The sequence below is a fragment of the Lepisosteus oculatus genome, chromosome 20, assembly GCF_040954835.1.
Source record: "Lepisosteus oculatus isolate fLepOcu1 chromosome 20, fLepOcu1.hap2, whole genome shotgun sequence".
Lineage (NCBI taxonomy): Eukaryota > Metazoa > Chordata > Actinopteri > Semionotiformes > Lepisosteidae > Lepisosteus > Lepisosteus oculatus.
In genome coordinates this window covers 1,457,713-1,476,777 of record NC_090715.1, presented here as the reverse complement: position 1 = coordinate 1,476,777, position 19,065 = coordinate 1,457,713, and the positions used below count along the sequence as shown (strand labels likewise).

General features: G+C 45.9%; 2 protein-coding genes across 4 annotated transcripts; both read right to left on the bottom strand.

Moving 5' to 3' along the window:
* Positions 1-2,079: 2,079 nt before the first annotated feature.
* Positions 2,080-17,148, bottom strand: LOC138224356 (stimulated by retinoic acid gene 6 protein-like). Of its 2 annotated transcripts, XM_069181242.1 has the most exons (18): positions 16,716-17,148; positions 15,523-15,583; positions 12,963-13,060; positions 11,953-12,095; positions 11,475-11,595; positions 10,677-10,722; positions 10,300-10,431; positions 9,804-9,874; positions 9,092-9,200; positions 8,725-8,791; positions 7,545-7,626; positions 7,106-7,181; positions 6,843-6,891; positions 6,326-6,443; positions 5,728-5,847; positions 5,014-5,180; positions 4,012-4,170; positions 2,080-2,523 (listed from the first exon to the last, which is right to left on the bottom strand). In XM_069181242.1, exons 1-18 carry the CDS (start codon positions 16,739-16,741, stop codon positions 2,390-2,392), a joined length of 1,779 nt encoding a protein of 592 aa, XP_069037343.1. In that variant the 5' UTR covers positions 16,742-17,148; the 3' UTR covers positions 2,080-2,389. The 2 variants fall into 2 exon arrangements, with proteins under 2 accessions (XP_069037343.1, XP_069037344.1); XM_069181243.1 differs by lacking the exon at positions 4,012-4,170.
* A 77-nt stretch (positions 17,149-17,225) lies between these two features.
* Positions 17,226-18,457, bottom strand: LOC138224358 (L-fucose kinase-like). Of its 2 annotated transcripts, XM_069181248.1 has the most exons (5): positions 18,377-18,421; positions 18,124-18,339; positions 17,733-17,884; positions 17,594-17,644; positions 17,226-17,440 (listed from the first exon to the last, which is right to left on the bottom strand). In XM_069181248.1, exons 2-5 carry the CDS (start codon positions 18,203-18,205, stop codon positions 17,249-17,251), a joined length of 477 nt encoding a protein of 158 aa, XP_069037349.1. In that variant the 5' UTR covers positions 18,206-18,339; positions 18,377-18,421; the 3' UTR covers positions 17,226-17,248. The 2 variants fall into 2 exon arrangements, with proteins under 2 accessions (XP_069037349.1, XP_069037348.1); XM_069181247.1 differs by having other exon boundaries at positions 18,124-18,457.
* Between the last annotated feature and the right edge of the window lie 608 nt (positions 18,458-19,065).

The following is a 19,065-nucleotide window of genomic DNA, read 5'->3' as shown; positions in this document are numbered from 1 at the left end:
GGATCATGAAACAAAAACTAGCAGCAATCGGTCTCTCTGTGGGGGATTGAGTACTTTTTTTCTGTTATTTACGTTTTTTAACTTTATTAAGAAGTCATAATTAAAGTCTCTATATTTATTTAAAACACCGAAACGGCTTCATTCACGCGTATAAACCTCCCACCGTGTTAGAGAAAATCCGAAGAACAGAGTAACTCCGTTCCAGAGAACTTCAATCTTAGGCGCACCGAAGGAAGTTTTAAATCTGAGACTTGTAGTTCATAATGAAAATATGTAGTTACCAATAAAATTAAACGGAAGCGTGTTTTAAACAAAGAGAACACATTTTATATGTAATACAAGCTTGCATGATACGAGCAGGTTATGCAGACTAAGGTCAGTGGCTGTTCAACACACACAAATGTGCTATTCATAAACTACATTTGGCAGACAGTTTGAAGGGCAGCTATGTCATATTAGCCAGCAGCCATATCACCCTGCAACTCACAACTGGCAGCCCACTGAAGCTCAGCAGGTGTGAGCCTGGTCAGTACCTGGATGGGAGACTCCTGGGAAAAACTAAGGCTGCTGCTGGAAGAGGTGTTAGTGGGGCCAGCAGGGGGCGCTCACCCAGTGGTCCATGTCGGTCCTAAAGCACCAGTATAGTGACGGGGACTCTATACTGTAAACAGGCGCCGTCCTTCGGATGAGACGTAAAACCAAGGTCCTGACTCTCTGTGGTCATTTCTCGAAAAGAGTAGGGGTGTAACCCCAGCGTCCTGGCCAAATTTACCATTGGCACTTACCAATCATGGCCTCCTAATAATCCCCATCAATGAATTGGCTTCATTACTCTGCTCTCCTCCCCACTGATAGCTGATGTGTGGTGAGCGTTCTGGCGCACTATGGCTGCCGTTGCATCATCCAGGTGGGGCTGCACATTGGTGGTGCAGCCCCACCTGGATGTAAAGTGCTTTGAGTGGAGTGTCCAGAAAAGCGCTATATAAGTGTAAGCAATTATTATTATTAAGGGGATTTTCAGAGCAGGGCCAATCTGACCTATATGAAAATATTTAGGAAGTTTTATCTGGGTGGCACAGTGACACGGTGACACAGTGGTTAGCATGGTGCCTCACAGTGAATGGGCATGACGTTAAATTCCTGGGGTGCTGTATATGTGGAGTTTGTATGTTCTCCCTGAGTTTGCATGGGTTTCTTCCCACAGTCAAAAAACATGCTGGCAGGTTACTTGCCTTCTAGGAGAACTGGCCCCAGTGTGTGTGTGTGTGGGTCTGTGATGGACTGGTGTCCTATCCAGGGCGTACCCTGCCTTGCGCCTGCTGCTTTCCAGAATCGAGTCCAGCCCCCTTGCGGCCCTGGAAGATGTGGATAGAAATAGGAGGAATGGATCAACAAGTGGGCTGCATGGTGGGTTTTTGCTGTGTTCTGGTTTCTCCCCTCCTTCCAGAGATGCCGAGTGGGTTCACTGGAGTTTCAAAATTGCGCCTGTGTGTGTCCAGGGTGGGGTACAGTGAGGATGAGCTCCAGGTTTCTTGTCTGATCATGGATGGATTTGCCACTTTTCTGGCTACCCACTATCCAGCATTGGATAAAGGGATTAGGAAATGCATGGATATAACTGTACTTATGTTCAAATATGACTGTTCATGTTTTATCGATTGTATCGTTATTATCTCAATTTATAACAAAATAGTGAGCTCCTACAGGCCCTTATACTTGTATGGAAAAAGCTTTAAGATGTTTTGTTGAGTTGCTTTTACTAGGTTTTTATCTGCTCTGTGGCTGACCGCATCATTAACAGGAAATAAAACTTCTTGACTAATGTACCAGCTGCACAAATCACTTACCACTTCCTGTAATAAAACTGATTTACAGACCAGCTCCTCAGCGCTGTGTTCTGCAGCCCTGCTGCTTGGAGCCAGAGGGGCTTCTGTCCCCCAATTCCACCCCCGCTCTGAAAGACTCAACAATACCTGTGTTTTTCTCGAGCAGAATCTGTTAATGTGCTGTCGCCCTCAGCCACACCCACATCTGAGACGGAGATTAACACACGCACACCAGAATTAACACAAAACAACGTTCTTTAAGAAAATAATAACTGGTTTATAAAAGCTTTGCACAATTACCTGTATAACACATTTGCAAGATGTTTCTTACAAGTCAGGTTTCTAGGTAAGGCAAGCTGACTGTTATCCTGAGTGGTTAACCTGCTGTCCTCAGAAGTGTCTGTTCAGAAGACCTGCGATGGGGGGAGTGTGGAGGAAGTGCAGAGTTCTTCTGAGCACAGCTGCACCACAGTGGGAGGTATTGAAGACTCCTTAATGTTGTGTGTCAGCAGCCTCCCAGGAGGCACAAGGTCCTCAGTCAGTCCCGGCACGGGGCCGGAGTTTCAGCAGTAGCCAGAAGAGCTGTTGGGCGCCGGGCCGTGTCTCCGGTGGACCACCAGGCTGGGATTCCTGAGCAGAGTGTAGCAGAGCCACCACCGACGGCAGCCCCTGCTCTCCCGGCGACTCTCACACAGCTCTGCAAGACAGGCAGGTCAGTGCAGGGAAGTCCCGCGACAGCAGAGACAGAGGGGGTCAGGGGAAGACCAGAGTCATGGTTGGCCAGAAGAAAGCCAGATCTCAGGGAAACAGGTACCACTCCACACTGCACAACACCACTGTGGAACACACAACCAGCTACACACACCCTGGACTGACAATCACTTCACCTGGGAGTTTTGACCTGGCACTGAAGGAGGAGGCACACAGCACTTTCTCCACCATTACAACATCAACATGTAATCGACAGGGCCCTCACCCAGGCCAAAAACAGCCCTGGGATCATCAACTCGACCAGCAACTCCCGGTCTCACCACATTCCTTTGGAGCTTCCCTACCACTCTAACACACTCTACCCCCAGGACCATTATTAACAACTACTCCATTCTACAGGGCGATCCCTCCAACAGTATCCTTTTTTCTAACCACCCAATCATGTCATACCACCGACCAACCAATCTATGTAAACTTCTGGTTCACAGCTCCCTTGACCGCACTCGGCAATCATCCCCACCAGGCACCTTCCCCTGCAACAGAACTCGCTGCATCACCTGCAAATACATATCTAACAACACGCTCATTCAGGGCCCCTCAGGTCAATTCTGGATCACCCAGACGACATCCTGTACCTCCAGCAACCTCATTTACTGTATCTCCTGCAAAAAATGCCCAGTTATCCAAGTTGGGGAAACTGGAAGGAGACTAGGAGACCGCTTCAGAGAACATGTTAGGGCTGTGAAGGTTGAAGACTTCTCCAAGCCCCTAGTTTCTCATTTCACCTCCGAAGGCCATGATCACACTGATCTTTCTGTCTCTGTTCTCAAAGAAGGGTTTCTCAACTCCCATAGCAGAAAGACAACAGAAATGAAACCGTCCCCCTTCTCTCAATGACAGACTTATTTTCGTGTCATCTTCTCTCCTCTCATGCAGGTTTTGACTTCACACCTCTCTTCACCCCTCTCCACGTTGCACTTCCTGAGTGGCCTCTCTGCCTCTCTTGCCTCCTCCCCTCTCCGAGCTTTTGTTCTTCTGTGCCATTTAATCTTTGCTGTCTACCCTGTCTTTCTTACACCTGAAGAAGGCTTCACAGCCTGAATGTGTTTTCTCTCTTCTCTTTTCAGAATGGAATAAACCTATTACTTGTTCCTTTGCATTATAATACAGTGTGTGATCTCCTGTCCCAGCCTGAGGAACAGACAGTGAGCCTTTCTCTCAATACTGTTTTATGTGATGTATGTAAACATCAGATGACATGTTTGCATTGTAAATGTAAATGGTGTGTTAATTGAACCTGTTTTGACAACACTGTAATTAATTCAGCAGTCATACCAATAAAGCCCAGTGAATTAGCATCTGAATTTGGAAGGGAGGGAGGGAGCCACAGACCATGAGAGGGAAGAGGAGAAGGCCGGGAGGGGGAAAGGACAGGACAAGGACAAGAGACAGACAGAGAGGGAGGGCTGCACACCTGCGGCTTTCCGCAGTCTGTCTGTGGAGGACCAGCGCGCTGAGTCCTCGCGGAGAGGGTAGAGCTGTCTGTCCTCCAGCAGGCAGTGGCAGAAGCTCAGAGCTGTGGGGTTGGTGTGACTGGAATCAACCAGCAGCACAGATACCCAGGACCAGTATCCTGCAAACACAGCGCCAACAGCGTGTCGTTACAGTCAGCAGGTGGCGCTGCCGTCTGAGAGAGACCCAGGCCTGGCTGCATGGTGGGAAATTCACTACATGAATGAGCTGTGGGTAAGGTGACAGTGCAAGAACCAGCAGGGGGCAGTATTCAGCCTCCCAATATTCAGGGGGCAGTGTGTTCACAGGACAGTGTAATCACACACAACACAACACAACACACACTACCTTCTTTCTATACTGTATCCTCATCATGCAGGCCTTTAAAAGGCCATGATATGGAGTTTTATTATTACCAGTGGTCTAACGGTTCAGTCTAACTGGTGCTCTTAAGTGGGTAAGTAACTGCATGACTCTTCTGGGCCAGAAATAGAAAAAGACCTAGAAAAGCTTCTGGTTGTGTGTCGAGGTCCAGAGTCATGCACCATTGCAGAATACCCTGATCTCCTATCATTAAGACATTTGGCCATATCACCCTGCAACTCACAGCTGACAGCCCACTGAAGCTCAGCAGGTGTGAGTCTGGTCAGTACCTGGATGGGAGACCTCCTGGCAAAAACTAAGGTTGCTGCTGGAAGAGTTATTAGTGGGGTCAGTAGAGGTCCTGACTCTCGGTGGGCATTAAAAATACCAGGGTATTTCTCAAAAAGAGTAGGAGTGTACCCTGGTGTCCTGGCCAAATTTCCCCTGTCCTTTACCAATCATGGCCTCCTAATAATCCCCACCTCTGAACTGGCTTCACCACTCTGCTCTCCTCCACACTGACTGGTGTGGGGGGATTCCATGAATTTGACACAAGCACAGAGAACGGAAAAGAGCTGAGCCAGTCCGGTCAGGAGCTCACCGGAGTCCAAGAGGCCATGCACCCCTGATGGCATGAGGGTCTGGTCAATCCGACTGACGGTGAAGCTGCCCAGGAGCAAGCTGATCAGCAGCCGTTTCACAGCCATCAGCAGACCCACGATGGCATTGTAGAACAGGCTGAAGTAGCACACGTTCTCAAAGGCCCGTCTGCAGAGAGAGGGAGACACGACCAGAACACATCACACACTAGCCTGAGCAGCCCAAACACAGCTGGGACTGCAGGCAGGTCTTTTAGCTAAAATAATAAAATACAATATTTAATCAATTCCAATGTACTGGGTACAATTAACAACTGCAAACAGGCAAGAAGCCTACAGATGTTTTACACAAATTGAAAAGCTTTCCAGAGCTAACTGAGAGATTCTTGAATGATTAAATATCGAGAGAGTGGCGAAACTGCTCTGCTGGGACAGGCTGTGATGTTCTCTGTTGTGACTCTGTCTTGACGTCTGCCTCACTAGTGCCCTCAGTCTGGGCTCTGTGCAGGAACTCTGCAAGGGAGTGAATGTTCATTCATGTATTTCTTCAGATATAAATTCATCTGTACTATTGCAAAGCAATGGTAACAACACACATGTTTGAAATAGATGTAACACTCAGTATCTGTAGATCCTGCTCTGCAGTGATAGATGAGCTGGGGTCAGGAGGCAAAGATGCCCAAAGCTGAATGAACTGCCACCTCCTCCTCACTCACATGTTGTTTAAAGCAAGAGGTTTGTGCCTGTCAGCTGGGATCAGTCGGTCTTGCAGGAAGAAAACCCTCGCTATGATTAGCTGAGCGAAGTAGACCACCAGGAAAGGAACAACATTAGCCCTGCACAGAGAAAAGCAAACAATGAAGATATTTAATTACTTTAATGGCAGGATGAACCTAATTGCCAAATCTCAGCAAAGAAAAATTGACATGAAAAATACCTTAAATGAAGCACCAATTACAGATATTAAACGTTCACAGTAATGAAAATAAGATCATTGCATTTCTCTTTGTCATTTACTGAGCGGTTTCAGGGTTTCTATCTCCTAAATTTATCACTCGCCACTTGACATCTCCTTTCCCTGCACTCATTTGATTTTGCTTGATTGCAATATCGCTTTCAAACATGATGGAAAATAAAGGGACATACGGTTCACAAGCACTTTGGGATGAAACTCAATCAACAAAATGTGAATTGATTAACCTTTCCTCAAGCTGCTGTGTCTGTGGAGGCCAGGGGAGGGAGTTAAGGGTGAAGGGTCAGATTAAGACATGCGGAGCTTAGCCTGAATGAACCATCAGTTACAGGGACACTTACAGTATATTTCCAAAGAGAATCAGAATCTCCTCCACTCGTCCTTCCTTCAAAGGCTGGACTATATATATATCAAAGACGAAGGCAACAATCAATAGGATGAGACTGAGCACATTCTGACCTAGGCACAAAAGACAACACAGCAGTTAATGATCAATTCAGAGCATTTTAAATTACTAACTCTTGAGAATTTGAGTGAACAAAACAAATAATTTCTTCAGTAATCAGTGTATCAGATGAACACAAAACTGTCCCTGTTCTTTATCTGCCCAAGTCTAAATCTGCCCACAAAAAACAATACATTTCATACACAGATGCTCCATTTTTCTCCATAATTTTAACCCCACTTTTTTCAAAACTCCATAAAATATTATTCTGCTTTTGCAGTTTCGGGTGGTTTCTTAATATGCAAATATATTTATCTACCACCAGTGCTCACAACGTCAGCTCCTGGCTGCTCTGTGAGGGATGAAGCCAAAGACCAAAGACACTCTTGGTCTCCCAGGACTCACTGACTTACCTACAAACAGGAATGCAATCTGAACTCCCATGTAGGTGATGCTTTTTGCCTGAAAAACAAAAGTTCCACCCTTTCAGCACACAGTGAGTTTTTGCACTGGACAGACAGCAAGATCACTGCAGTTACAAAAAAGAAACCAGAACTGGGAGCAATACCTTTCAAAGCACCACCACCCACATTAATGTCACAATCAGGATTGTCAGTGGCTGGTTGTGTGCCATCATGGTCACACAGCAGTCTTCACCAAGATACCAGCAGCTTACCATGGCAGTGTCTGAAGGAGGGACTGAGTGTGGCAGACCTGTCCGATCCCCCTTAAACAGCCTCTTCATCTGTGTCCTGAACGAAGGACAGGAGTGTCAGCGCATGGGTGGCATTTCAGCGAGAAACAGTGAGTCAGTGGAGCACATTCCCACAATCCCCAGCTGGGCCCCCACATGAGACGCGATAGCGCTTGTGTTATCAATTAACCTCTGTCCTCCTCCATTCTCTCTTTCTGTGTATATGGAGGCCTTGCACAAAGGTGTATTTCACTGAGGTCTTGTGTATTAATAAAATGCATACACAAGAACATTATACATACAGTGGTCAATGAGCAAAGGCTCAAAACAACATTTCTTACTACAAGGTAATATTTTGCCACCATCCCTGTCACAGCAATCCTTATCCACATGTGGGCATGAATGGAAAACAGCCGCTCACCTGTAATGCGCCAGGATATGGAAGATATGAGCAACCAATACAAGACCAGCCATGACAGTTGCAAAAATTGAATGTGTTTGTCCTGTAGGGATCACAATGCAATGGAATGAGTTTATTTTACTCTGCCCTTAGAGAGCAGAAAGAGAAATGTGTGTATATTCCCCCACTCTGCTCAGGAACATAAGTACTTCTGAGTACTTTTATACACTATATGAAGCCTTGAACAACTTTTGTGCTGTGTTTTGGATGTGGGCAAACATAATATATACTGTATTTAACTAAAGACTATACAGTACAGAATACAAATTTCAACATTTTTCTGCTCAGAAACATTGCACATTCTTTTTGTAAGCAAAATAAAGATTCCACAAAACAGGTGTTTGTCCCCTTTGAGCTGAAACTGAGTTTAGGTCAAAGCCTTGCACAGACCACATGATCACCCTCTACACGCCTAGTCTAGATTCTGACCAAATTTTAACCATTAAGCAGCAAAACAGTTCTTAACAACATCAAATTGCTGGCATTCATTTACCAATAACCATTAAAATAGCATTATATACTTTATAGTTATAGAATTATATAGTTGTATATGTCATTACAGCCATGTGTATTGCTGTCCCTAACCTAAGTTACCTTAAGTTGTATGTACAATAATATGAAAGCTATATGTTTTTGCCAATACAATCTCCTCTCTCAGGGACACCCCTTTTACCAGAAGCTGTGGATCAGAGCTGCTGATCACACAGGAAGATGAGGAGTTTCTCAATGGCTCCATTGCCTGTTCTGATCATGATATTATTCTAGGCAGAAGCAAGAGGCCTTGAGCAATTGGAAAGAGATTTGTGTATAATTTAGGATTGGCAGGTGGGTTTAATTGCAGTATTGTGATTCCTATGTTTTGGATGGGAATCAGCCAGGTAATGGATTGAAGGAGAGATGGGAGTAACATACACTGACATGCAGAGGTTACTTCCACAGTGACAAGCAGGAAGTAGAAAGACATGAAAGCAGAAAAATGTTGTTTTGGCTGATGAGTTTTCTTCTTGGGATCAGGCATCACCTGAAGAATGTTCAACAGCTGAAACTTTTTTCTTTCACTTTTCGTAATGGCCAAAGGTGCCACAGCAAGAAAGAAATGCAAACTGCTCTCAGAAATGGTGAAAGATACTTGACGACGTACCTTTTATTAACAGTAGGTCTTTAATCAGAGGAAACGTGAATATGATTTGCAGGTTTATGAAAACAAACTGCAAAAAGGACAAAGAACAACAACGTTACTTCGTTGCTTCAAATAACAAATAAATCAGACAAGAATTTGACATAGTTGTTTTTTGTGAATATTTTGTAGCTTGTTGAGTGTTGACACATCACAACTAAGGGCTCCAGCAGGATACAAAAAGAGCATAGCACCTGGCCAAAGTTGAGATTTAGTCAGATAAACCAAACTTAAATACTAATTGCATTAAGGGTAACAAGGCCAAGGCACAGAAAACCAAGGCATTTTTACTTCTGTTCTTATGTTATATGATTGACACTCTCTTACTCACAGTGTAGATGACATTCAAACCCAGAACAACCATTATTATCATCCGGGCTGGGAAGCGGAAGAAGGGATCCCAGTCATAAATGTTGCGCTGGAACCAGGACTTGGCAACTCTGCAGGGGTTTCGGAGCAGAGAGGCGGCACTCAGAGCTCTGCCTCAGTGTGAAATGTGTTCATGATGTAGAGGCAGCACCCAAACGTGAAATTACGACAAACTGTAACCTTATTGAACCAAATGAAAACTTCAAATACGTGACTATGTTCTTTTGCAGAGTTCCTGCTGGTATCCATCCATTTTCTAAATTCTTTATCCACAGTTGGAGAAGCTGGAGTCTGTCCTGGCAAGCAATGGGCACACAGCAGGGTACACCCTGGACGGGACGCCAGTCCATCACAGGGCACACACAGACACAGACATGACCACACTAGCACTGGGACCACTTTTCCCAGAAGCCAATTCACCTACCAGGATGGTTTTGGACTGTTGGTGCAAACTGGAGCACCACTTCAAGGCAACAGTTCTTACCGCTGCATCTCCATGCTGACATGAACAAGAATATTGAATTCAATAAGGATCCTTCTGCTCAGGGCTGCAGAACAATATCAGAATCTGTCCTACACAGAGCAGTTCCCCCCACAATGCTATAAAGCCTTGTTCTAGATGTGATCCTATACACTGTGCTCAGATGTTTAAGCAGAAAGGACACCGCACTCACTGTGGGCTGCTGGGCTTCAAGAGGTGCTTCACGTACTTAATGTGATGGACAGAGACAAAAAGCTCTTGATCCTGAAACACAAAGACACTGAGGGTCAAACGATGTGCCTCGGCCCACAGCACACCCATTCCACACCTCCTTCTCATCAAAGTCCACCTGGCTCTTCTGTTGAATATAGTCCAGCCACACTCAAGTGAGCCCCCTCACTGTGCTAACGGAAAGTTAGGCTCTGCCTGGCTAAAAGGAGTTTCTAAAATGTCCCCTCCTTTAAGTGGCACATTGGCATGATAGTTAGAACTGTTGCTTCACAGCCTGCCTTTGACCATCTGTGTGGAGTCTGCATGCTTTCCCCTTGTTCTCATGGATTTTATCCAGACTTCAGGTTTAAGGAGTAAATCTTTGCCCTAATCAAATGCAGACAAACTAAATGCATAAAAACAATAAAATTACCTCATCTTCTCACTTACAATTCAGACTCATGAAACACTTTCATTACCTCCTTGTACTGGGATTGACTCCAGAATCTGCGCATCACCATGATGAAATTCACAAGAAAGCGCACGATGAGGAACATGGTGCATAACATGGCTGGAATTGGCATCGCGCGGGGAGACACATCGCTGACAATCTGAGAGAAAGCAGAGTCCATTCAGTGCTGGTCTTCATAGCAAACCAGAAGAGCTAGTCTGATGGGGTTAACCTGCAGGAGTCCCTAGTCTTGGTTACTGAGGGTCCAGCATGTTTTCCAGACTGTTTAAAACATGGCCAGTGAAATCATACTGCAACTGACTGACCTCATTCTTTTCCTGTTGCTTAGCTATTGATGATCCCAAATCCTTTCTATTGTCACAAGATTTAAACAGATTGACTCACAATCGCCATGTTTGTATCCACGGTCCTCTTCACTTGATAGACAAACCTGCAGTGAAGAAACAGCTACAGTTACCAAACCCTTGTGTGTTGCAATGACTGTGTGTGTGACAAACACATAGTGCAGAAGACAAGGAATCAAGCAAAATGGCAGCAGAATGAAATTACAATGCCTGTGGGGGAACACAGTATGTAAACTAGATCAAAACCATGCTGCTGCTGTTTGTCCCAGAATTCCTTTGGCTTAGCAATAAATTAATTATTTAGTAATTGAGGTCATAAATGTTTCTGGAGCATTAGCTTTCTATAAATAAATTTATATTCCTATGAATTTATCACCATCTAGTTCAATGACAGATAAAAACGTTGAGGGGAACCCCACATATATGTTGTATAACATCTTAATTTAATTTTCAAATAAGGAACCAACATGCCACAGGGTGCCGCTGGTTAAGGGGCACAGAAATGGAAAGGCAAAGTGATTATCTACATCATGGTACCTAATGAGGAGATATGCCAGTAGCATGCACTGCTTTTGAATGCAACCAGCCTGAGCACAGAAGGACTGCGGCACAACTCCAAGCACAATGAGGAGCAGACACAAGCACAGCAGCAGCCCAGCTGGGGGCTAGGCCTTGCCCACTGTCAGAAGCAGGAAGCAGATGCTGAGGCAGAAGGCTGATACTTGAGCTCTGTGGTGCAACTGGACAGCTCTAGTGTAACTGTGGCTGGTGCTCGTTACAATCCCACTGGGCCTCTGTGCAGGTGTCAGCAGCACGCCCAGCAGGAAGAGGGTCTCACCAAGACAGCGTGTAGAAGAAGCCCAGGAGGGAGCCCACGATCTTGTGGTCCGTGGTGAGGCAGATGAAGATGGGGTAGTGCACCAGCGCCACCTCCAGGGCCAGCAGGAAATGCACAATCACTGGGAAGGAAATTAAATTAATACTTTGATTTGATGTAGCATCTTTCAACACAAAAATTCCAAAGGAAGTTCAAAAGCATACATACTAATGAAGAAGTACCAAAGACAAATTCCTTTTTAACTTTGTAAAAAATAGACTATAAGAACAGTATAAAAATGGGCTCCATGTTTGCACAGTCTTGTTTCAGCAGGAAGAGGTAACAGACAAGAGGAGGTGTTTGACCACTCTTGCCTGCAGTGGCTTCTGTTCATGTGAATCTAGACTAAATGAGCCACTAACTGGTTAAACAGAGTCTTTAGTTACAGAGCTGCAGTAAAACACAGAGGTCCCTGCTGTGCCCACTGCGCAGGCCTTACCGTTGGCCCAGGCGGGCACGAGGAAGGGCAGGCAGAGAAACTCGCCGGACCGCAGCATCCTCTCCAGCACCACGTTGGCTATGGCTCCGAAGGCGGCCGCGAAGGTCCAGCGGTTGCTGTGGGTGCTCAGCAGCCGGATGGGTCTGTCCGCCGGCCAGAGCCGCACATGGGGGACAATTCAAGCACAGCATGAGGAGATCCTGGGCTGCTGCTCTTGCATCACGGGGAAATCTTGACTAACCTGAGTCAGCGTGGCTCTGGTGAATACACTGGACTTGCACCAGATCACTACTGTAAACGAGTGCTCACTCTTAATGTACTCATTAAATAGAGAATAATGACAAAATTATTAATTATTTAATTAACAGTTGGAGGATATAAGTTTCTATGTAATTGAAAAGAGCCCCAAGCATGAAAAACTGCTTTGACAGTAATTAATTTTCACCTTGATAAAATTAAGGGAAGTCAGGAGAAACAAAAGAGAGACAAAAGAAAGACTAGGAATGAGAGGCCACATGTCCCATCAGACCCACTGAACACTTAGTGTTTAAATGATCCAGGAGAGTCCAGGAGGGTGAAGCTCATGGAGGAGAGCAGCTCCGGTCCTGTAGGTTTATTCCCATCTCCTCCCCGGTGTCTGATTTAGCTCCTCCAGCCTCAGTGCCACCCCCATCCCCCACTCCAGCCGGAACAGCAACCTGCTGCCAGTGACCCACTCATCTCACTCTGGGGGACCCACTGTCATCACAGGTGCAACTGGGGTGCAGCTGCAAAGGTGTGGGTTTGTGGTCTGAAATAGTTTGCAGCTGACGAGTTAACTGTCTTCATTCCTGTGTCCAATTCACTTCCATTCAACTGTGTCCAGATCTCATTGAGATGCAATGACAACACCATTTGGTTCACCTCACTGCACCGCAATAGGTATATTAATTGTATCTAAGTGGAAATAGACCTGGACAGGATTTTAATCTTTTTAAAGAGAGAAACAGTGTAAAACCAGTCAGACTTACACAAGTATCCCGAACCTGCGGTCCAGAGGAACCAGCTCATCCAATCTGTGGAGCCTCTGACGTCTTTTCAGGAACGACAAAATCAGTGTTATGAGAACCTAGAATGAAAGTTGCATCTTGAAATGTATTGTTTAATCTAGCTAATCTAGCAGGTCTAATACGTGACATAAACTCATGGTCACCCAGGATGGGAGAGAACAATCCTTAGAGTCAGGTGTGCTGATCTAGCCAGCGTGCCCAGGCTCTCCTCCCTTCCTCATGCAACAGGTAAGTCCAGGCAGGGATATTGGACCTGTGTCTCTTTCACCCTTGATACATCTACACAGAAATCTGAAAGCCACTTAAAAGTCGGCCACACGACACTGTATTTCTCAATTACAACACGAGATCCCAAGGACAGAAGTGGAGATAAAGGAATGCTTTTACGGCCAAAAACAGCAAATACTGTACTTGTTTTCTCCAAAGAATCATGTGGTTTCCAGAACAAAACTAATCAGATATGTTGTGAGAAGTGATTGTTCAGAATCAAGCAGCTCCTTAGGCAGTCAGACAGGATACTGAACCAAATTATTTCTCTCTCTTCTCACATTCCTGTGGCTGATACACTGCTGTTCTTTTAGAACTGGGTGTTTATTAACTCATACCAAAATCACTGAAATCATACTTCGCATTTTAAACTATGAGTAACAAAAAAAAGCAAAGATGTGATTTTTTTCAAGTTTCAAGTCTCTTTGTAAATCCGACCCCTGCATCAATGTCAATCACCTGAGCCCTGCCTCTTCTTAGCATTCACAGAAATGTCCTTTACCCTGACAGCGATTTAGCATTTGCAGACCAAAATCGCCTCTTCACAGGCTGCACAGCAGAAGAGTAAATGCGCCCACATGTACATCTTCATCTCCCAGACCTTCTTCACCCAACCTGCAATAGTCTCTTAACTGGGTTAACATGAGCTAGTGTGGATGCAGAAGTGCTAAATGGGTGATGCTGTAGTTCAGTGGTTCTCAAACTGTGGTACGCGGCACACCCCCAGGTGGTGCACCAGACGACCCTGGAAATTTGTTGTGTGCACTGAAAAATTGGGAATTAAAAATTGAAGAATTAAAAATTATGTAAATTTTTCAACTGTAACTTTCGGTTTCAGAACGCTTGAGATGAGTTTTCATATTTTCTATTTTAATAAAATCAGTTTATGTGTCGTTATGTGATTCTTTTTAAAGGAAACTTAAAGAGCTGACACAGCGCAAGTCCACCATAAGGAACAGTGTCTCTCCAGTGCTATGTTTATTATATGCGTGTGTGAGTGTGTGTGCGCGAGCACAGTGTGTGTGTGTGGTCATTGAGATTTTCTGGGGTTCCTATGAGAAGATGACTTGCAGGTGGTACTTGGATGCTTTGGTTTGATCAGGGGTGGTACTTGGTCCAAAAAGTTTGAGAACCACTGCTGTAGTTCTTCTGTTCCCTTCAGGAAAGCATCAGATGGACATTGTGAGTAGGTCTGTTAGGAGAGCAGTATCCTGTGACATACATGTTAAATAACAAAAAATACTTCCATGCTCCCCTAAGTAATCGCAGTCTTAGTTCTCGTGTGCTTGGTGGCAAAGCACCAGAAGGAATTGGAAGAAGCAAGAGAAGCAGAGAAACTGCAGCAGCAGGAGAGTGACCCTGCTGGGAGGCCTCTCCCTTCACGCCCCCACCTCCAGCCAGCAGCAGGAGAGTGACCCTGCTGGGAGGCCTCTCCCTTCACGCCCCCACCTCCAGCCGCCACGGCCAGCCCCTGCATGCAGGACGTCTCCAGCTGCACAGCAGGCGCAGCCCTGCACTCTCTTCCTGCCTGTCTGGTCCGACCGTGCTCTGATGATCTTTACTACAGTACAGCAGAGCTGCTTTTACAACAGCAATAACAAGAACAAGATGTACAGGGGCCAGTAAAGGAAGAGAGCTGTACTAAGAATGGAAAAACACAGGGTCTAATACAGGCTCAGCTAAAATATCATAACAGTGATCCAATTTATTTGTTTGCACAAGCAATAAGTTGAATTACAGAGGAAAACAATGCTTTGCTTAAAGATTACAGTATTCATTTTCATTAAGAATTCTTACTACAACTGAATACTACAACTATTTCTGAAACTGAAGAAAAATGTCACTACGTTAATTCCTGTGTTGCAGCTGAACCATATTCTATAAACTAAGAAGCCTTGTATTTCTGAATTTAGTATTCGAGGAGACTTTGAGGTACCTTGCCCTAACAAATTCAGATGCGTTACTGTATTGCTAAACAAGCACTAGGCATGTTCAAACATGAACTACAGCAAGTTCTTAGAACGTTCTGATTTTCATATTGATACCAGCCTACAATATTGTTTTCCTGTTTTGATTAATTAAAGATGTTATTTCTGCACATCACTAGTTTACAGAGTTGACATCTTTGCCAAATGTACAAGTTTGGGCCAAGTCCCACTGTAATATACTCAGCTTGGCAGCAGCTCAGGTTCATGATTGACGAAAAAGGGGTTGGTTCAAGTCCTTAACTGCCCCAGCCTGAGCACAAACCTACCGCAGGTATCAGCCAGTAATGCAGGCTTCTGAAATCAGCACAGAGTTCTGTCAAATCCAGTCTGTGGAGAGAAAAAGACGAGGTCTTCCAAAACATTTTTTTGATTTGTGACAAATTTACACATCTACACACCATGGTCCTCCTCACGAAGAGCTCTACATTCTTCTTTCAGCTAAGTGACCTACACCCACCGGCCAAAATATTAGGAACCCTCAACCACACACTGCCTTCTGTTGAGAGAATTGACTCTGGGGGTCCTAGCGTATCCTAATATCCTGAGTGAAGTGAAAGTCAGTGTTATCAGGGGAGTTCACCCCAAGTGTCAAGTAATTCAAGGGCTCGTCTGGTTCCTCATTACTGTGAATTCTCTATAGACGAGGTCTAATAGCTGAGCGACATTATCATATCATAACCACACTATGATTTCACTGTCATAACCACAACCACAGCTCTTGCTATTTTTTTGAAACTGCTAGAGCTCAAAGCTTACTGAAGCATAGAAAAGTCGCTTGAAAATATAAAAAAAGAAGAAGGCCGATGTATTTTTAAATCTATAGCAATTGCGTGCGAAGAACATCCTGCCTGCCTGTTTCCTGTCCACCAGCCGATGCTGTCAACATTTTTTATTAAACATGGGGGGAAGATGGGGAAAAAAACAAGCCATAATTTAATCAAATTTTAAAACCTTCAAAAAGTCAAAGCTGATTTTTTCCTGGTTGATTAGTAAAAACACAATGAATTGACAGTCCAAACAAACTTCATTGCCTGTCTGGTCACTTTCCTAAGGAGACCTGGTGAGGGTGTGACACTGTTCCCTGGGATAGCCAGTACAAAACCCTCGGTGTCCCTCTGCTCGTGTCCACAGCCTGCGCTGATCCTGACTGAGATCCACCCGGACTGCAGCACAAGGCAGGGAGAATCCGTACAGCTCAGTGTACCTACACAGCTACGATTCCTCCAGGGCAGAGCAGCTGAAGTGCTTTCATCAGAATTTTGGGTTTTAATCCCTGTTTTCAAACAGCTTTAGCAGTGATAGATGGAAAGACGAATAAAGGAAAAAAATTTGTCATCTAGGAATTAGGGAGCGAGTTATAAAGGCAATGGATAAAGAATATTCAGACTTGCTTAGAGAGTGGATTAGTAGAGCAGATCATGGAGGAGCAGGGCGTCCTGCCTTCTGTGAGATGACTTACATAGCAGGGCTGTCGGTGGGCTCCATCGCTCCGGCAGAGAGACACAAGCCTGGCTTGTCGGCGCGTCAGCAGGTCGGAGCTCCTGGACTGCACATGGCAAGATCAGGCTACACATGGGCACAGGCTGCCCAGGCACCTCCCTTCTAGTGACGTTGGGAAAATGAAAGAAGGGAGAGAAACCGCCCACCAGTTCACCACCTCCTGGCACAGAGCCCAGTCATCTGCACCCCTGCAGACCGAAGCACAGAACTTCCTTCTCCTCTCCTCTTACCCCCGACACTCACTGGGACCCCAACATCTTCCAGTGCAGCCTGCTGGTTCCCTGTTAGGCACAGGGGCTCTGAAGAGCAATGTGCAGACCTACCTGCACTACTGAACCACAGCTAATGGCTGTAAGACCTGTTCAATTGTTATTATTATTCATTTGCTCTTCAGACACCCTGACCCTCTCACAGACCTCTTCAAAATACAGAATCATACATCAATACAAACAATGCCTGCTCTTTCTAGTCCTCCTCGTCCTTCATGCACTTTCAGGGGGTTGCAGGGGCGCTGGTGGTGTGGGCGGGTGTGGGTAGTTCATGAGGCTGAGGTCTGACCTGGTGCGTCAGGCAGTGCAGCAGCAGGTCCAGGTTGCAGAGGGGCCCCTCCACCAGCCCCGGGGGACCCCGAGCGGGAAGCCAGCAGAACGCTCGGCCACACCCATCGAAGGGGAAGTCCCGCCCCTGAGGAGATAGACATGGTTATCTGCTTGATCCGTCCAATAACAAAAGCTCCCAATTTTCCTGCCACTCCCACTACACTCCCTCATTGGTCCAGCCCTTTGCTGCTCCTCCCTCGGTCTCTGCCCCCACACCTCTGGCCTCCAGCCCACTCACCGTGTGCAGGATAAGGATGTGAGCGTCATCAAGCACATCAGCAGTGACCACCTGCAAACACACAGAGGCAACAGAGTCACCGCCACTGCAGGACAGTCTACAATGACCCCCAGGCAAAGCATCACAGCCGGGTACTCACCGTGTGTCCGGCTCGGGCGCTCAGGTGCTCTGCAGCCACTAGCAGCGCGTTAAGAGTGGCCCCCCCACTGCCCAGCCGGTCCTGAGGGTCCGACACCGTGAGCAGCAGCGCCCCCTGTGGGATCAACCCCCGCTGCTGTCGCCACTCTAGCTCTGCAGGGCAGCAGGAGGGGGTACACATGAGAGCACAGCACCGGGGAGGGACATCACACAGAGAGAAGAGGGGAGGGAAGCTGTCAGGATCTCCGTTCAAGCGGAAGAAAAGGGCACAGACACAGATCCACAAACATGTTGGTGCCGTATAACCCTCAACCTGCTCATCCAGGCCCAGAGCGTCCCCGGTATCTTTATCATTGTTAAAAAGCGCTGTGCCACACAGCCCCCTGCCTCACCTCTCTGGAAGACATACTCGCTGTCCTTGTGCTGACAAGTCAGGACCACCACCGTCCACTGCAGCCCCTTCTGTTCCTCCATCTCCAGTGCACAGCCTGTCAGGGCAATACTGACACCTACACACTGCTACACACTCTCACACACACACAGCACCTACACTGCTACACACTCTCACACACAGCACCTACACTGCTACACACTCTCACACACAGCACCTACACTGCTACACACTCTCACACACACACACAGCACCTACACTGCTACACACTCTCACACACACAGCACCTACACTGCTACACACTCTCACACACACAGCACCTACACTGCTACACACTCTCAGCACCTACACTGCTACACACTCTCACACACATGCACAGCACCTACACTGCTATACACTCTCTCACACACACACACACAGCATATACACTACTATACACTCTCACACACACACAACACCTACACTGCTACACACTCTCACACACAGATTTCAACACTGAAACGGATTCATTCACATTTATAAGCCCCCCATCATCTTAAAGCACTCTGTTCCAGAGAACTTCACTCTTTGGCGCACCGAAGGAAGTTTGATATTCTGAGACTTGTAGTTCATAATGAATATATGTAGTTCCCAATAAAGTTAAAGGAAAGTGTGTTTTAAACAAAAAGAAAATGTGTGATACGCAGTATAGGCTTGCATAAGTGCAGACAACGCATGTAGTTCATAAACTACATTTGGTCCTTCTCCTTGAAATAAGTACTCCAAATACCCAAGGAATCCCACAGTGGCAGTTCTAAGAGTTTGAAGGGGATTTTCAGAGCAGGACCAGCCTGACCAATTGCAGCTCTTAAAATATTTAGGAAGTTTTATCATTTATTGTATCAACCTGGGTGGCACGGTGACACAGTGACACAGTGGTTAGCATGGTGCCTCACAGTGAATG